Raw genomic sequence first — 17,522 nt, 5'->3', positions numbered from 1 at the left:
GCTACAACCACACTTGCCTCAGCTTTATTATTTGTAGACTTCATAATGGGTTTGGTCAACAACAACAACATAAAGGGCCCTGCCTTTCGATTCTTCTCGCCTGCACTCGTAAGCACATAACGCGAGCCGCAACGGTAGTGGCCATGTTTACACTGATACGTTGAAAGTGTACCCTATTCATACGCCGACGCTTGTAACGCAGCTAAGATATTTGCCCACCCTTAGCGGAAATTTGCTGTATTCGGATAGCAGTGAAGACAAATGCCACAGTTTCCACAACATGCCCGCCATGTGTTTCTATGTCACTGGCAGCCAAGCGCACCCAACTCTGTTTCCGTCCCCTCCAAGTGGACATGGCTACGTTATTGTTGCAAACTTGCCAATATTAACGATGTTATTCATTACTGGTACGGAAAAAACTGTTTCAATGTGCATAATGTACTGACAAAAAGAAAAAGAAAACGCGTTCGGCGTGTTCGGCTTGCTCCGCTGGCCGCCATTTTTGTTTTGGTGTGTCCCACACTGACAGCGGCAGCCGCCTGCTTGTTGACCCGTGCGGGCTGAAAAAAAAAATGCGGGCTGAAAAAAAAAAACTTCATTTCGTGAGAAATTTAACCCGCGTAGTGATCACACCCCTGAATTAGCAACCATTTTTTTTGACAAACAAGTCTGATCATCATGCGAGTAAATACGGTATTAGCTTTTTAAGAGAAGCAGGTATTCTAAATGATCCTACATGCACCTTCATATTATGATACAGTCAACGACTGAATTTTCGGACGTCCTCGCAGCACCACCACGAGCTCCATAGAATCAATGTATAAGGACATCTGAAGTTTCGGACGCTCGAACCCCCCGCCGTCCAATTTTCCGGACTTTTTGACGCGACGGAAGGTCCTTTGGCTTCTCGCGCAGCGCCCTTGCGCAGGAAATCGACTTGCAGCCGAAGCATATCACCGCTTTGAACCACAACTAGCCAAATCTAGCCGTCACACACCGATTGGTCTGGCCACGCTGGCTCTTCATCGCCGCACTTCCGCTTCCGCCTCCGGCGGAGTTTCCGGTGCTGGGCTAGGGTCCCTAGCTGGGCCATTTCATTTGTTTGCGTAAGCCACGTTTTGGCTAGCGTGGTGTGTGGTTGTGCTGTTGTGTCAAGTGTGCTCTGCGACGCTAGGCCTAGGTGCTTCGACGCTCGTCTGCGAACTCCACTGTTCCCAACTTGAGGATTTCGCTTGCCTTCGATGGCCCACACTCCGTCTTCCTCGTCCTCGCCGACAGCGTCGAAGCGCGGAAAGCAGTACCATCGGTTAACGATGGAGAAGAAAGCCGCCATTATTAAGCAAGTCGTGAGCGGCCCATCGCAGGCTGACATGAGCAAGGAGTCAGGCTGTGAAGGATTCAGAAGACTCCGATGTTGAAAATGAGGAGCCAATGCCTGCGCCGCCTACAAGCGCCGAGTTGACGCGAGCACTGTTGACTCTTTCATCAGTGTACAGTGCTGACATGACCCTTACTCAGGTCGAGGTGAACATGATCGCATGCAACCGGAACACTGTCCAAACAACAATCAACAAATTCTTCAAGCCACTGCAGCAATAAAACCGGCTGCCCGACGATGCACATGTACATAATAAACCGGCAGTCGGCTGCATACAGAGTTTTTGAATGCGTTTCTTTATAGCCACTTCACTACTCATTGTCGTTCCTGAGTAACTCTTCCGTGAGGTGGCGTTAGCAACATTACACTCCCACCATCTCTCGTAATATAGTTCAGAACTTCTTGCTAAACGAGTTGATGCACGACTATGTTAGGAAGAGTTGCGCGTAAAAGACTATGAACGCAAGAAAAAATGAAGTAGACAGAAAGGGTGCAGTCATAAAGAGCGAAATATGCTGCAACCACACCGACCACCACCTGCACTTAGCTACAGGGTAAAGCCGGATTACAGGAGACGCAAGAGCCATGTGGGGAAAGCATCAGGGGACGTGTGAAAGTCGAGCATCTCCACAATAAATGAAGCGTAAATGAAGGAATGATATCAGTTGGAATGCTGTTGCAACGATAAATGGAGAGGGAATTGTGGCAAGAGATTTAAAAACAGAAAAGATAACTCAGTCACCACATACTAGCCTAGTGCGCCCATAGACAGGCATCTGTTCTATGCCTCCATTGGCAGTTTTGTATGGGAAAGGTCCACTGTTAAAGGGAATGCACATTCCCATATTCTACCATCAATTATTGCTGCTATAGACCGTTTCATCGGCCGAGGAGGAAAGGGCGCACGGGCGAGCCTTTCCTCCTCTCCGATCCAGCATGGCGCTGCTTGAAAGTATTGCTGTCACGTGCTGCGGAATGTTTTCAAGATGTTTTATATCTTACTTTGTGAAATTTATGCATGTCCGTTCATATAAGGTCGTCAGGGAAGCCTTTCGGTGCATCGGTAACTATACAGTACGCAGAAACATGTGACGCGCATCAGCAGCCGCAGTGTGTGTATGTGTTGTGAACTGTTTTGCGTATATCGGTTTCAATTCAACTAAGAGAATCGGTGTCTCTGTATTGCCAGCATGAAATGGTAAATATGCTCACTATCTGATCGCTCAGCATAGGGACTAAAACATTAAACATAAGAGCGCATGGTCGTGTACGGCCAACCTAAGGCAACCACGAAACATCTTAGCGGCAGGCACTATAAAAAAATTGTGATACACCGGCATCGTTCTCACGCATTTAAAGTCTAGTAGACTTGAAATCACTATATGTCTACGCTAGCCTTCCTTCATGAGGCTGATGGTGCTGCTCAACAGAGCGATCACTGTGGTTGGTTAACCAGCATGATACATATATAAACTATGTGCATCAACATTGCCTTTTTGCCCTGTAAAGCCATGATATATGAAAGGGATCGCATAATAAGAAAGTGATGGCCATTTTTGAGGACAAAATTTCCGTAATACATGTGAGTGCGTCATAGAAAACGGAACGAAAACAACCGAAAAAAGAAAATTCGGTTACCATCCTCTTTCTCGAAAAAGAAAAAAAAACGTGCTAATGTCACAGTACAAGCTCACATAGTCACACCGCACAACGTTGATAGATCTATAAACATTGATGCCGCATTCTTGGAACATATGCTATATAGAATAGACATGTCTACTCCAGCACCTACCACTGCTTAGGATGCTCGCACAGTTCGTAAACGGTCGCTTTGCTTGACAAGTATAGTTCACACTGTAAGGTGTGCTGTTATTGCTAACCAAAACTATTTTATTCATGGGTGGAAACCTCTTACGCTGAACCAACTAGTCATGTAATGTAATCTGCAGCTAACAGTTTGAACGCTTATCAAAGTAAAACAGCACAGCTCAGGGCTATCGTAGCAGAATAGTTCCCAGGCCATTACGATCGTTGCATACATTTCATTGCTCTTAAACCGCAGCTTAGAACTAGAGGATAATACTGCAATACGGTCACATTAGTGAATGGAACTTTAAGAAATCCACAATTTATCTCCTAGGCTGATTGTAGGTGCAAACATGTGCGTACACGTTGCACTGCATGCTCCGTCCACCTTAACACCAGCAGAAAGTCCAACCATACCGACTTAAACTACTTGGTACGTCTCACAGAACCGTTTTCCACGTAGAGGATGCCACGTCATTTTACACAGACCGCATGAGCGCGAAAACAAACACCAGAAACTACCAGCATGCCAGCTGCCCAAGCCAGCATGCCGACTGCCCATAGATGGCGCCACTGCGTAGCAATATGGCGGCGCCCATGAAAAACCGGTGTATAAAAAGCCCACAGGCTAATTTCTTGCATATCAGTGGATGACCAACTGATTGTGTCCTACGTCTTTGTGATAAAAGTGAACAAATATTCATTATATTGGCATTAGTACTGATTATAAGTGTTCCCATTAGTAGCGGAATGGGTCGTACATGATTTGAGAATTCTTTAGCAAAACCCCCATTCACTCACTCAATGAAACTTGTGAAAATTTGGCTGTAACTTCCTCAGTTTTAAACTCTGTTGTGGCAGAATGTTCACTTAGTGGTGTCCTGTAACTTCCTTTATAAAATTGTTTTTGATGGTGTGAAAGGCCTATTTATAAAGGGGATCAACAATGCATATGCAGGATACCCCGAGATGCCATCCAGGTGGCCAGCCCCTCGCCCTGGGAACGGGAGGAGAAAGAGATGGTGAGTTCTCTCGAGTGCGAGATGCACATCGACGTAGGATTTGCCAAATGTGTAGACGACCGAGTTCCAATAACTGCTCTGTTCACGCACCGTGATAGCAGCAGTGGCATTATGAATCATGCAGTAAGTGCATCATTCCGGGTGTGTGTGTGTGTTCTTTTTTTTTTTTTTTAACCCTTCGAGGGTCAAATTAATTTGAACAAAAACTTTCCCAGGTGGTCAAATTACTTGAATGTACAAAATGTATAAAGTTGGGAATAAATAGTAAAAAAAAATTAGGAACAGTATTTTGGTGTCGGCATCACTCAAAACTGGAAAATGTTCAATAGTATTTCAAAGTGTGGTTCTCCTTGAAACACTGTGCTAAGCACAGTGCCTTATCGCAGTCTGCACACCTAAAATGCGTGTCTGTTCTCCTCTTGGAGCGACGAGTTGTGTTGGCGCGCACATGACAGCTTCTCTGCGTGCAGCTGCCTTGGGCAGAGGTCTGAGGCACCCTCTCGTGTAAGCGCGTTGCCGCAGAGAGCGAGAATACCTCGTGAGCGGCGGTGATAAACAAGCTAAGAGCAGCGCCAATCAAGATAGAAATCAACTTCTTCCACCCCTGCAAGAGAGTGCCAACAAAGAGAAAAATCACGTTTTGCGCGCCTCCGTTGCGATCACGCGGCAGAACCGAAACCGCGAAAGCACATTGCTGCTGAGAGCGGCAATGATAAACAAGCTAAGAGCAGCGCCAATCAAGATAGAAATCAACTTCCACCGCCCCTGCAAGAGGGTGCCGACAAAGAGAAAAATGACGTTTCGCGTGCCTGCGTTATGATTACGCAGCTAAACCGAAACCGCAAAAGGGGTGTTGCTGCAGTCTGCGCGATGCGCTGAAGCTAGAATTCTGTTTATCTCCCCAAGAAGGTGGCACAAATTTCAAATGCTTCTTATAAGTCCTAAGAGGTGGCAGCACCTCCCAGTGAGCACGCATCGTCATTATGGCGCGAAATTTCAAACATAGGGTCGAAACCGTACCCGTACGGCAAAGACCTTGCAGGACAGAAAACCACCGCCGTACATGTACGGCAAAAACCTTCAAAGGGTTAACTCTTTAAAGGTACGTTTTCGTTTTTTTTATATATATATGTAACCCTCCAGCAGGGCGTCTACCAACCGGTAAAACCGGGAATTCTCAGAGTTTTTGAGTAGTCTTGTTGCCGGCTGAGGGTTTGACAATGCTCCTCGTGGCTGTGTTGAGTTTGGAGACCTTACTTCTGAGGCGACGGTTTAGGCACTGCCCCTTCCATCGAGCTAGGATGGAGGCCTTAGCCTACAAAAGATGGGCGAGGCAGCTATGCATGCGTTAAACTGAGGCATCTGTAGTTACCACCCGAGTGGCCGTTTCCCAATAATTTGGACGGCTTCACGGCACCACGTACCCCATAGAGTCAATGTATAAAAACGTCTGAAATTTCGAACGCAAGAACTCTTCACTGTCCGATTTTCGGGACGTTTTGCCGTGACCGCAGGTCAAAAACGTCATTAATCAAAGCCACCACTGCTGCCATTTCGATTACCTCGCCGCCTCGAACCGGCACTCTCGCATACAGATCCGCTGGCAGCCGTAGCCACCATTGTGGCAATGCTATGCCTAGCTGCTTCGACGTTCGCTATGAAGCTTCGTGCCATTGGGCACCGCACTTTTTATTGAAAGAATTCGCTGCTGTCAGCAATGGCATGGACTCCGCCTTTGTAGAACTCGCAATTGGCTTAGAAGCTTGGGAAGCACGATGCGTTGCATAATGATGGTTTTCAAAAGTCAGCTTCGCCTCTTTATAGAAATGTTACTTGGTGAAGCACACGCAAAAGTATTGTAGTGAAGCATAACAAGCGTGGGAAGGGACTGAGACACAGTATGAGCACCAATATGCCTAATACGTGTACCGGCAGGCCTGCAGAGCGTTTTGGAATGTGCTTGTGACGGATTGAGCCCCTAAGGGCAGTAAATGACATGCATTTATTTTTTCCAACTGGCCAATTTTTTTGACGCTTTTGCCGCCCCTAGGAAGTCGAAAACTCACACGTGGACTGTGCAACTTACCAAGAAGATGCTTCAAGTGGTCCATAATGCAAACTAGTGGTGGAAGGAGGACAAGAACAGAAAGGACCTATGCATTGAGGAATGAACAAGAAAGGAAGCGTGCTGCCGCGGTTTTGAAGAAGCTTGAGCTCAAAAAGCAAAGTGCTGGCTGATGCCGAGATGCAGCTGTCCCTCATCGAAATCAATATAAACTTTTTAAAGCAGTGAAACACAACACTGAGGTGTCGTGTGCGGGCTGAGAGTATGTCAGGACAGTTGAGGTTGACTTACAAGCTGTTGAGAGTGAATCTCAATTGTGACAAAGTTTGGGCATCATACCACTGAGCTTGTTATCAGTTGATAGAAGTAGCCCATATTGGAAAATATTTGCTTCTGTATGGATCTTTTTATTTGTATTTAAAAATTTCGATTTGCAATGTATTTTACCTTTTTATATAGAATATATTTCATTCGCTGTGTATTTTATTAGCCCCTCATTTCTGTTTTCTTTCTGAGTAAAATAGACACCACTCCTTACAATTCAAACTGGATTAAGTAGTCTTTTTACTATTTAACATGCTTACTAGAGAGTGACAGCATTGGGTGACATGGTGTCAGTATGTCGGGACATAAAACAAAGTTCTGTGCTACTCAGGGAATTTGGAAACGTCAATTTGGTAGATGCCCTGTTTTAAGTCAGATGTGACTTCGTTACGAAATTTGTACAAAAATGTTGAAAGAAATTTCATGGCCAACCAACTGGCCAAGCTAGACATTGAAAAAATGTAAGTTTAGGCATGTTGGTTTTCCATTTCAGCCTTTGAGCGCACAAAGGGACAGTGTGACAGAAGTAGACAAAGTGCTCATCTTTGTCTGTATCTGTCACATTGGCCCTGTGTATTTTTGTGTGCTAAAAGACTAAAATAATAGACATGTGATGGCCTGCACAATGGCTACTTGCACTGGTCTAATGTTGGAAGGTACAGGGGTGCAGGTCTGTGTTCACCTTTCCGCTAAGAAATTAGACCAGTGCCTATGATCAACACCACCATCATATGGCTATGCATTGGTACAGTATGAATTGTGTTGGTCTAGAAGGTTTTGCAGCAGATTGTAAGGTTCCTTTCATAGGGCGTAAAAACTGCATGTGTCGATTATTGTGAACTGTGTTGATGGAGCCTAGAACCAGTTTATCCACTTGTGTTGACGTGATGCACATGGGTATGGGTCAAAGGCTGAGCTGGAACAATGCTAAACTTACCGTTCCAACCTGTGTGTACAGCGGCGCCTCCAGCGACTGGAAGAAATGCGCCAGATGCGAGACGAGGAGTTGCAAGAACTGGAGTCTCTACCGAACCGGACAAGCCGACAAGAGGAACGGCTGAGGGCCCTGAGGCTGGAACGAGAGTTTGAGCGGCGGGCACAGGAACTTGCTGGGGACGAGGACGAGGAGGAGCAGGTGCCAGAGCCAGCTGTATGCAGTTGTACGATTGGGTCTCCTCACTTTGGCTGCACTGGCTGCATCAAGTGTATTGCTGGTAGTGCTCTTGGCACACAGGACACCCTACTGAACTGTTAAGAACCAGAAAGCTTCCTTTTCTTTATTCAAGCTTAGTAGCGAGCTAGTCTTCACCACAGAGCTAGTTATTGCAGATGTTCTGGTTTCTTGTAGCAGCGACTTGTATTGTGCCACTGCTGTGGCAGAAAAGATTGTCCAGAAACTATCAACAATGATTGTAAATGTAAAGAAATATCGCAAACAAGTGAATGTTTGCCTTGCTGAGTCCGACCACCGAACATTGTACATCAAGCAACCACAAAAATGGGTAAAGAGTCAAAGAAAGCTATTTGCTTTAAAAGACATGCTGCTTTAGAAGTGTTCAAACTCGTCTGTGGTGCTCAGACTGCTTATTTCAGAGTGCTCCAGCAGTGCTGCAGTAAGATAGTGGTAAGGCTGTATTTCAGGGACAGAAAGGGTGTAGCGTTGATCATCAGACTTCTATATAGTACACACAAGGAACTTAAGTCTCATAATAAAGCTTCAGTCACTTCCTTATGAGGCCTTTGTAGTGCTGCTCGATCTCTCTGGAGCAACCAGTCAAATATAGTTACTGAAGTCTCGGGTGTAGTGTTATTTTTATTATAGTGTAATTTCTTATGTGTAGAATGAGCATCTGTCCTGTCCGCCTGCCCTCTATTCTCGACAATATTTCCACCCAATGCAATTATCAGTATAATACTACAGATTACAAAACTTGCGTGTGCCAAGATGTCACTGTTGGTGATCCATAAATTGCATTTCATGCTCCTCAATGCAGCATCTTTACTGGCAGCAGCTGTAGCGCACTAAGAGTCAAAGCATTTTTTTCTGCCATTGTAGCTGCCATTATTGCTGTAAAGAGACAGAACTTTGCTGCAGCCATTGCATGGTCAAAGTGAGAAGACTTGTGTCACCTTGCTTTGTCTGTCAGTCTGCACTCGTTAACAATCTGCCTTCTGGCGTACCACGCATGCTGCTTTGGGAAGCACAGGATTGGCTCTGCCAGCTTCTGGGGAAGTAGGTGTCCCTTGTTCCTCGCATGTGTGTTAATGGCAAGCCACACAGCGGGGCACTTTATGACCTGCATCCCCCCCCCCTTCCCCCCAATGCATCCAGGACTTGACAACTGAGGTGCAACCTCTGAAGGAGCGCCCCTCCCAGCATCCTTGGGAGCCGATTCATGTGGTTACTCCCCGCCATCTGGAGGTGAGTTTTTGAGAGAGAAAGAAGAGAGTAGTAAGCATTGGTAAGGAGCTTAGTCACCACAGGCTCATCCAGTTTGCTACCCTGTTCAGGGGAAAAGGGATGGAGGAAAGGAATAGGAGAGAAACAAGACTGCATGCATGGCATGCACACATGACATTGCATGGCACAACTGCAGTCAGTCCCCATTGTATTGTCACTTTACATATTTTATCAATGCTCAACTTGTTAAGCCTTAGATGGCTCAAGATTCAAGATTTATTATCGAAGCACATGTAATACACTTCATATGACATAAATAAAGGAAGAGGTCTCAGAGGCGCAAGACTGAGAGTGAGACCTATAAAACCATACATCAGACAGCAACATTTCGGTAAACATTGGCGAACACAGAAAACTGAGTTATAAAAATGTTCAGTTAAGCAAAAAATAAAGCATATATACATAAATTTAAGAACACTCTTTGTGAACATAAAGAAGTGTTTGAGTGTAACAAGTATGACTGCAAAGCCTTTTTAAACATTTCAAAGGATTTCTTCTTTCTACCTACAGGCAAGGAATTCCAAAATGATACTAGTGAGAAGTTAGCTGTAGACTTGCCATTGTTTGTCCTGGGTTTAGGTAAGAGAAAGTTATTTAATTTTGCAAAGCTGATTTTTGCAAAACTGATTAGCATGTAGTAAAGGAATTTGCAAGCCTTCCATTCACATATATCTGTATAAGAATGCCGAGAAATTATCTGTTTAGTTTTTGAACTGATAAAATAGCATGTCAGTAGAGTAAGGAGAACGTATTGGACATGAAGCTGCTGAAGGTTATTATTCTTATTGCTTGATTTTGGGGATGCTGAATGGTTGATAAATGAGTAACATACGTGTTCCCCCACGATCAGATGCAATAGACAATGTTGCTCTGAAAGAAAGCGTAATAAAGTGACAACAATATTTGAAAATAAAAGAAAGGACAAGCTTTTAGTAAAAGTCGAATGGCACATGCTGCTTTTTGCATGAGCAGTGCAATCTAGTATCACTTCTAGTATCACTTCTAGTATCACCTCTAGTATCACCCTTCTAGTAACTTCTAGTAACTTCTAGTATCACCCATATAGACAAAGGAATTGTTAGGAATAATTCGGTTAGTTGACAAAAATATGACCAAGTTAGCTTTTTTGGCATTTATATTTAATTTATTCTTTTTGAACCATTCAACAACATTTATCAAATCTCTATTTAGTTTACTGGCAGTTATTACAGTGTTATCATCTGCATAAAGTATACAGGAAGAATGTACAAGACTTTACGGAAAATTAGTGATGTAAATCAAAAATAAAAGCGGACCCAGGATTTACCCCTGCGGAACACCTATGTTGATGGTTTGGGAATTAGAATATCAGAATAGGTACCAGACACATGTACTTTTTGTTCCTAATCATTCAAATAACTATGAATTAGTTCTAATGGGGGCCCAGATACATCGATTGACTTCAGTTTCTGCAATAAAACGTCATGCATAATCGAATCAAAAGCTTTTGAAAGGTCAATAAATGTATCTCCAATGACATTACCGGGGTCAATGGCAGATTTAATTTTATCTGTTAGCCACATTAGACCGAATTCAGTTGAGTATTCTGGTCTGAAACCATACTGGTTATTGGAAAGAATACCAAACTTGTCTAGATAAGTTCTTAAACGTCTTGCAGAAAGTTTTTCTATGACTTTACTGAAAAATGAAAGAATTGCTATGGGGCACTAATTAGAGATTAATCGCTGATCTCCTTAAAGATGTAAATAATTTTTGCATTTTTCAGCTCTGTTGGGAAGAACCCAGTTATAAATACAAGATTGATGATGTGACAGAAAACATCACAGGTTAAATGCACTATCATTTTTATGTTGGCAGCAGAAAAATTGTCAGGACCAGCACCTGTATTCTTAATACTAATGATAATGTTGTAAACTTCTTCAGGTGAAGCCAGATAAAGAAAAAAAATAATGTGATAATCGCGATCATGTGTAGTTGAGGGGTGCTGTAGACTGGGGTGGATCAGTGCCAAATAAGTCATTGAAGGCATTCGCTTGGGTCGCTTAGGCTTGTGGGGCGAAAAATTCGTTATCAGGCATTATGGCACCAAAATTCAAGTGAAACAACTCGGAGATATGGGCAACCCACCCAGATCTCCCAAGTTGGATTCCATTTGACATCGTGAAGGTCGAGAGTCAAACCCATTACCTTTGGTGTCAATTAAGGCAAAGTTAATTATGGCACAGTTAAGATAGAGTAAATGAGGCACCCGAACCCACAACCTTTGGTGGCAGTCAAACCCACTTAGATATGGACAAACTGGCCATATCTCCAAGTTGGATTCCCATAGACATCATGAAGAGTGTCGAAAACATGACCTTTTGTGTTAATTAAGGCGAAGTTGATTAAGGCACTCAAACCCATGACCCAACATGGAGATGTGGGCAGACTGGCCACATATCCAAGTTGGATTCCACTTGACGTTGTGAAGATCAAGAGTCGTACCCATTACCTTCAATATAAAGCATAGTTAGTTAAGATAGAGGTGATTAAGGCACTCGAACCCACAACTTTTGATTTGAGTCAAACCCAGAATGCAGTCAAATAAAAATGTCAAGTAATGAAATGAATGTCTCGTGAGCATGCAGTCATTCGCCTTCATCATCTTTAGTGTGTGCTAAAATGACTGTCAAGTTTTGCGCCATTGAGAAGCATTGCGGATGTCAAAGGATCTTTGCATTTGAAAGTAGTTGACAGTCTGTACAGTTAGAGCTGTTCATAGGGAGAGAGGCATTGGACATCACAGTGGTGGTAAAGGCACCTTGCTGTGAACTCTAAAGATGTGGATACCTTACAGCTGTAACAAGCATGCAAGTCATGAAGTTTGTGCATAAATGAAGTAAGGTTGGTGTTGGCCAATGTTTATCAACATGAACACCTTGTTATGAAACACAGGTTGAAAATTGGATACAGTAACTCTTGCCTCCAATGTCTATCAGCTTATTTAGCTTGCTTGAAGTCTAAATCTCATGAATACTTGGTTTAGCGCAAAACAACAGACACAAGAAAGACGACAGGACAAGGCGCCTTGTCCTGTCGTCTTTCTTGTGTTTGTTGTTTTGCGCTAAACAAAGTATTCATGGATTCGCACCAACTAGCCCGCCAACGCATTGTGCTGATCTAAATCTCATTGCTATGCTTTCTGCTACATAGTCATAAAGTCTTGTAAGGAGTGTCCGACCAGTGCATTGATAGCATTCGCAGAGAATCAAGAAAGGAATGCTGAATAGTGGCCTGCTTGGCATGGAATTATACCATGTAGCATGAAGATGCCTGTTCTATGAGATGTCGGCGCACAGACAAAGTAGTCAAAATTACTGCTCCAGCATGGCATCTTTTGCAGCCCAAGAAGGGGGGGGGGGGGGGGGTATTCTGTAAGAGTCGACCTAGTGGACTGTCCATTTCGTCCGCTGCTGATTGGATGCAGCTGTATGAGTGAGGAGGAGACGTGCCGCCCTAGCCAATCAGCAGTGGCCGAAATAGACAGTCCACTAGGTGGACTCTTACAGAATACCCCCCCCCCCCCCCCCCCCCCCTTTCGCAGCCCTTGGTCTTATGGATCAATCTCTCAATCAGCACATTTGCTTTCAGGAACAAGAGGATCGTCTACGACAGCTGCGTCTGGAGGAGAGTGGCAAGCAACAGGAGCTGGCTGCTCAACGCATGGCTGAAGAGCAACTGCTGCGTGAAGCACAGCGCCGACAGCAACAGCAGCTGCAACATCAGCAGCAGCAGCAATACCAAAACCAGCAACAACAGCACCACCACCAGTTACAGCAGCAGCAGCTACAGCAGCAGCAGCAGCTACAGCAGCAGCAGCAGCTACAGCAGCAGCAGCAGCTACAGCAGCAGCAGCAGCAGCAGCAGCAGCAGCAGCAGCAGCAGCAGCAGCAGCGTCAGCAGCAGGAAGAACACCAGCCGCATGATGACCAGCCTCCACCACTGCCGGCATGCCCACCTCCCCCGCCAGACCGCAGACCCCCACCTTCCAAAAAGGTGTCCTTTACTGAAGCGCCCCCTGTTGAGGTAAGCGCAGTGACAGCTGCCTGTGGCTGCAGAGCAGAATATGCATAAGAGAAACTCCGCATTAGCACAGCATGAGCTTATGCCTAGATAATCTCACACGAAGACTAGCATGGAAAAAATGTACGGAGGAAGTTCGAATGGATAAGTGACATATGTTGCCATGTGGTTCAATCTTGCAACAATGTTAAGGTTGGCTGCCATGTGAAGTGCAGCAGCACAACATTTGCATCTTCGGCCACCAGATGACACTCTTGTTGGTGACAACCTAGGAATGCATTGCAAATACACCACTGTAAAGCTCGGGAATCTGTATAGTTGTGCCAGCCCAATTACCGTATTTACTTGAATCTAGGCCGGCCCCGATTCTAAGCCGACCCCTAAATGTCCGAAGCCAGAAAAAATGTAAAAACTTGCCTCGAATGTAAGCCGAACAAAAAAAAAGGGAGGACAGCGTTCACAAAATGAGAACAGCATTTATTTAATATGAACATGCTGAGCTCACTCAGCGTTATCATCACTGCTAGCCCAGTCCGCATGCTCAGACAGTGCAGCACGGCTCACATGCATTGAAATGTGGTGCAGTCTCGGTCAACAGTTCCTCTCTGTTATCGCGCGCTTATTTTCCTTATGGCTGTCATCTCATTGCGGTGCACACGAAAGGCATCCTCCATTGCACCCTCCAATGACTGACATTTCTTTCATTGATGCCGAAGTCCCGCCCGGCTTGAACGTTGGATGATGCCTCTGCGGCTAGCAACTTTTCGTTTGAAAGTTGCACTATAGTGGCATCGCCTGTTTGGTGCCATTACGATAATGCCACACTATGGGCCAGACCGCACACACAGAGATGCCGCACGGCGATACGACACAGGTCAAAATAGCGACGTCGCTCCTGTACTTCAGTTGGCTACTCGTGCGGCTAATAGCAGCTGCAATACTGACTTTTCTAGATGGTGTTAGCTATGCACCATATTTATCATATTCAATTACAAACTGGTGCGTGTTTTAAAATCCTCAAATCTAAGCCGACCCTAAAGTTTGGTATATGATTATTTGAAAACAACTATAGGCCTAGACTGGAATAGATATGGTAAGTTTGCTCATTTCTGTGAGGCAAACTTCTTTCAATATAGGCGTCTCCCGGGGAACTGCATTTTGGAACACAAAAGGAAACCAAGCATGCGCAGCACAGTTTTGAGGGTGGAGGTTGCACTAAATTCTTAGATTGACATTGAACATGCGACAAAGGGCTTCAGGTCACCCAGAGAATGTGTGATGTTAGTTAGCAGTTCTTGAATCATACCAGTTCCAAAACTCCATCCAGGCCTCTGGATGTGTGTAGTGTATCAATCTTGTGGGGTTAATTGACTGACATGTATGCCACCAGTGGACATTGGTATATTAAGATGGGTGATTCCACGAGAGGTCAACACGGGTAAAAAAATTCATATCTTGGATTCCATTGAATATTTAATATTTCATGCACATAATCACTCGGTATCACGAAAGTGAATGTGGCTTCTTTGCCAAATGAATATTTTAGGAGGAAAAACATAGCGAAATTTTTCAGTGTGGAGGCGCCTATTTCATGCACAAGGCATTGTCGCAAATTCACAACAACGTGAAATGCAACATGTTACAGCTACAAAGAATATATTTTTGTCTGTAAAACATAGACGTAAAGAAGGGTCAGCTAGCACTGTTTGAGGCTTCTGTGCGAAACGGAAGTGTTTTCGAATAACTGCTTAATTTGCTACAATTTTCAAGAGTTGCTATGTTTACCATTTTTTATCAGCTGAAGCAATCCATGTTGCACTTTGAAATTTGGTGGACTGTGAGACCTTAACCGATTCAACAATTCTGTTGAATATTATTGTATCACAAATTACCGTTATTACAATTCGCCTCAAATGTGGAGTTTTGACGAAAATGAACTGTATTAAAAAAAAATGAACTCTATTAAAAGAAAGAAAGAAAGAACCCATCGTAAGTATTTCTCAAAATCTCGTAAAAGACTGTTCATGTTGCATTATTTTGTTTGTAATGACAATCTAGGTGATAGAAATGAGAGCTTCGCCAGAATGCAGCAAAGTGCTATGGAAAAAGGGACATTGGGATAGAAAGAATATGCATACGGCTTTGAATTGCCTAAACATGACCATGATTGCGACAGAAAGACAGTTTCAGCCTTACTTATGCATAAAAGTGCGTTTAGTACAATACTCATTCGCTTTAATGGGAGTAAAGAAGCGTTAGCATAACCTTCACATGGCTCATTTCATTTCCTCATGTGTGCACAGCTTGCAGCGTAGATGATTTGTTCCTTCTGTTAATGAAGGTTTGCATTTATGTGCTACAGAATTAACGGCTAACTGTCTGTGAATGTACACAAGTAACAGAATGCACGGCAGGTAAATGCCTCCAGAGATGTACTGGTCATTATACAGGGTGTTTCAGCTAACTTTAGTCAATGTTTAAAACTATGCTGATACACCCTAAGATGACGCAACCAAATGCATGTTGCTCACTTTTGTATGTAGTTTGTCACGCTATCTTTTGTATTTTGCCTAATTTGATAATCAGTCAGGAATAATTAACCAACTTCTGAAGCAATGAAGTTAGGCAAAGAATTCCAATTAGAAAGTTGTAGAGCGCTTTGCAAAACGTCCGATTAGACAGTTTCTACTGTTCTATATATTAAGTATTAGTGTTTTTCAGATTACTGCGGATGCCCGCGAAATACTAAAACATACCACATCATAGAAAGTGAACAAACATTGACACCAGGGACAACATAGGGGAAATTACTTGTACTTACTAAATGAAATAAAGAAATGATAAATTAATGGCAATGAAAGTGGTTGAAAAAACAACTTGCCGCAGGTGGGGAACGATCTCATGTCATCGCATAACGCGTGCGATGCTCTGCCATTTGAGCTACCGCAGTGCCGTTTTCCCGTCCACATTTTTGGCCATTCGTGTTTGCTACTAGAACCAGGAAAGTTTTAGCCAGAGCCACAACTCGCAAACCTTGACGGTGGATGTGAAACATCCTTTCTGCCGCAGGCGTTACGAGTACGGGATCTTTTTGGGTGAAAACGACTGGTCAATAAACCCTCGCATGCTACCTAAAGGCATCAACGTTGCCGGATTCGAGACCCTCGTTATGTAATAAATTAGAGGAAAGGGAGTTAAAAGATGGGCCCAATTGCACGCGTAATGCAAAGACGTGTGATCGTTCCCCACCTGCGGCAAGTTGTCTTTTCATCCACTTTCATTTCCATTAATTTATCATTTCTTTAATTCATTTAGTAAGTACAAGTTTTTCCCCTATGTTGTCCTTGGTACCAATGTTTGTTGGCTTCTTATGAAATGTTTAATAAAAATCGGGCCCCTCGGTTAACCCCCGTTCTTCTCGTTCACTACATAACGAGGGTTTTGAATCCGGCAACATTGATGCCTTCAGGTAGTATGCGTGGTTTGATTGACCAGTTTTCTTCACCCAAAAAGATCCCATACCCATGACGCCTGCGGCAGGAAGGGTGTTCCGTATCTGCCGTCAAGGTTTGTGAGTTGTGGCTATGTCTAACATTCTCAGGATTCTAGTAGGAAATACGATTACCCAAGAAAGTCGAGGGGAAGATGGCGCCGCGGTAGCTCAATTGGCACAGCATTGCACGCATAATGCGAAGATTGTAAGATCGTTCTCCACCTGCAGCAAGTTGTTCTTTCAACCACTTTCATTTTCAATAATTTATCATTTCTTTAATTCATTAGTAAGTACAAGTAATTTCCCCTGTGTTGTCCTTGGCGTCAATGTTTGTTGGCTTCTTATGATGTGGTATTTTTTTTTATTTTGCGCGCATCTGCAGTAAGCTGAAAAACACTAATACTTAATAGATAAAAAAGGTAGAAACTGTCTAATCGGACGTTTTGCAAAGAGCTCTACAACTTTTAATTGGCATTTTTGCCTTACTTCATTACTTAAGAAGTTGGTTTATTATTATTCACTAATTATCTAATTAGGCAATATACAAGAAATAGCGTGACACACTACATATAAAAAAGAGCAACGTGCATTTGGCCATGTCGTCTTAGGGTGCATCAACATATTTATAAACTCTGGCTAAAGTTAGCTGAAACACCCTGTATAAACATCATTATATAACCTAAGATGCGGTGGTGGGAGTGGCCTTGGTGTTGGTTAGGGCAGGGTTAGTTGGCAGGTAGTTCCAGCTGGCAGCTGCCTAAAACTACCAAAACTGTCTTTCTGTCGCAATCATGGTCAAGTTTAGGCAATTCAAAGACGTATGCATGTTCTTTTTACCCCGATGTTCCTTTTTCTTGGCACCTTGCTGAATTCTGGCTAAGCTCTCATTTCTATCACCTATATTGTCATTA

General features: G+C 43.7%; 1 protein-coding gene across 2 annotated transcripts in view; it reads left to right on the top strand.

The window, feature by feature from the left end:
* cno (adherens junction formation factor afadin) overlaps positions 1-17,522 on the top strand; it is a 113,254-nt gene that overhangs the window by 92,615 nt on the left and 3,117 nt on the right. The window contains exons 20-23 of one of the 2 annotated variants that reach the window (XM_065424805.2): positions 4,143-4,206; positions 7,554-7,745; positions 8,928-9,017; positions 12,687-13,121. In XM_065424805.2, coding sequence (XP_065280877.1) covers positions 4,143-4,206; positions 7,554-7,745; positions 8,928-9,017; positions 12,687-13,121 — 781 coding nt within the window. The remainder of the gene's footprint in view (positions 1-4,142; positions 4,207-7,553; positions 7,746-8,927; positions 9,018-12,686; positions 13,122-17,522) is intronic. The other variant, XM_065424806.2, reaches the window with a different exon arrangement.

Source organism: Dermacentor albipictus, chromosome 6 (genome assembly GCF_038994185.2).
Source record: "Dermacentor albipictus isolate Rhodes 1998 colony chromosome 6, USDA_Dalb.pri_finalv2, whole genome shotgun sequence".
Taxonomy (NCBI): domain Eukaryota; kingdom Metazoa; phylum Arthropoda; class Arachnida; order Ixodida; family Ixodidae; genus Dermacentor; species Dermacentor albipictus.
This window is presented reverse-complemented; position numbering and strand designations above follow the sequence as displayed.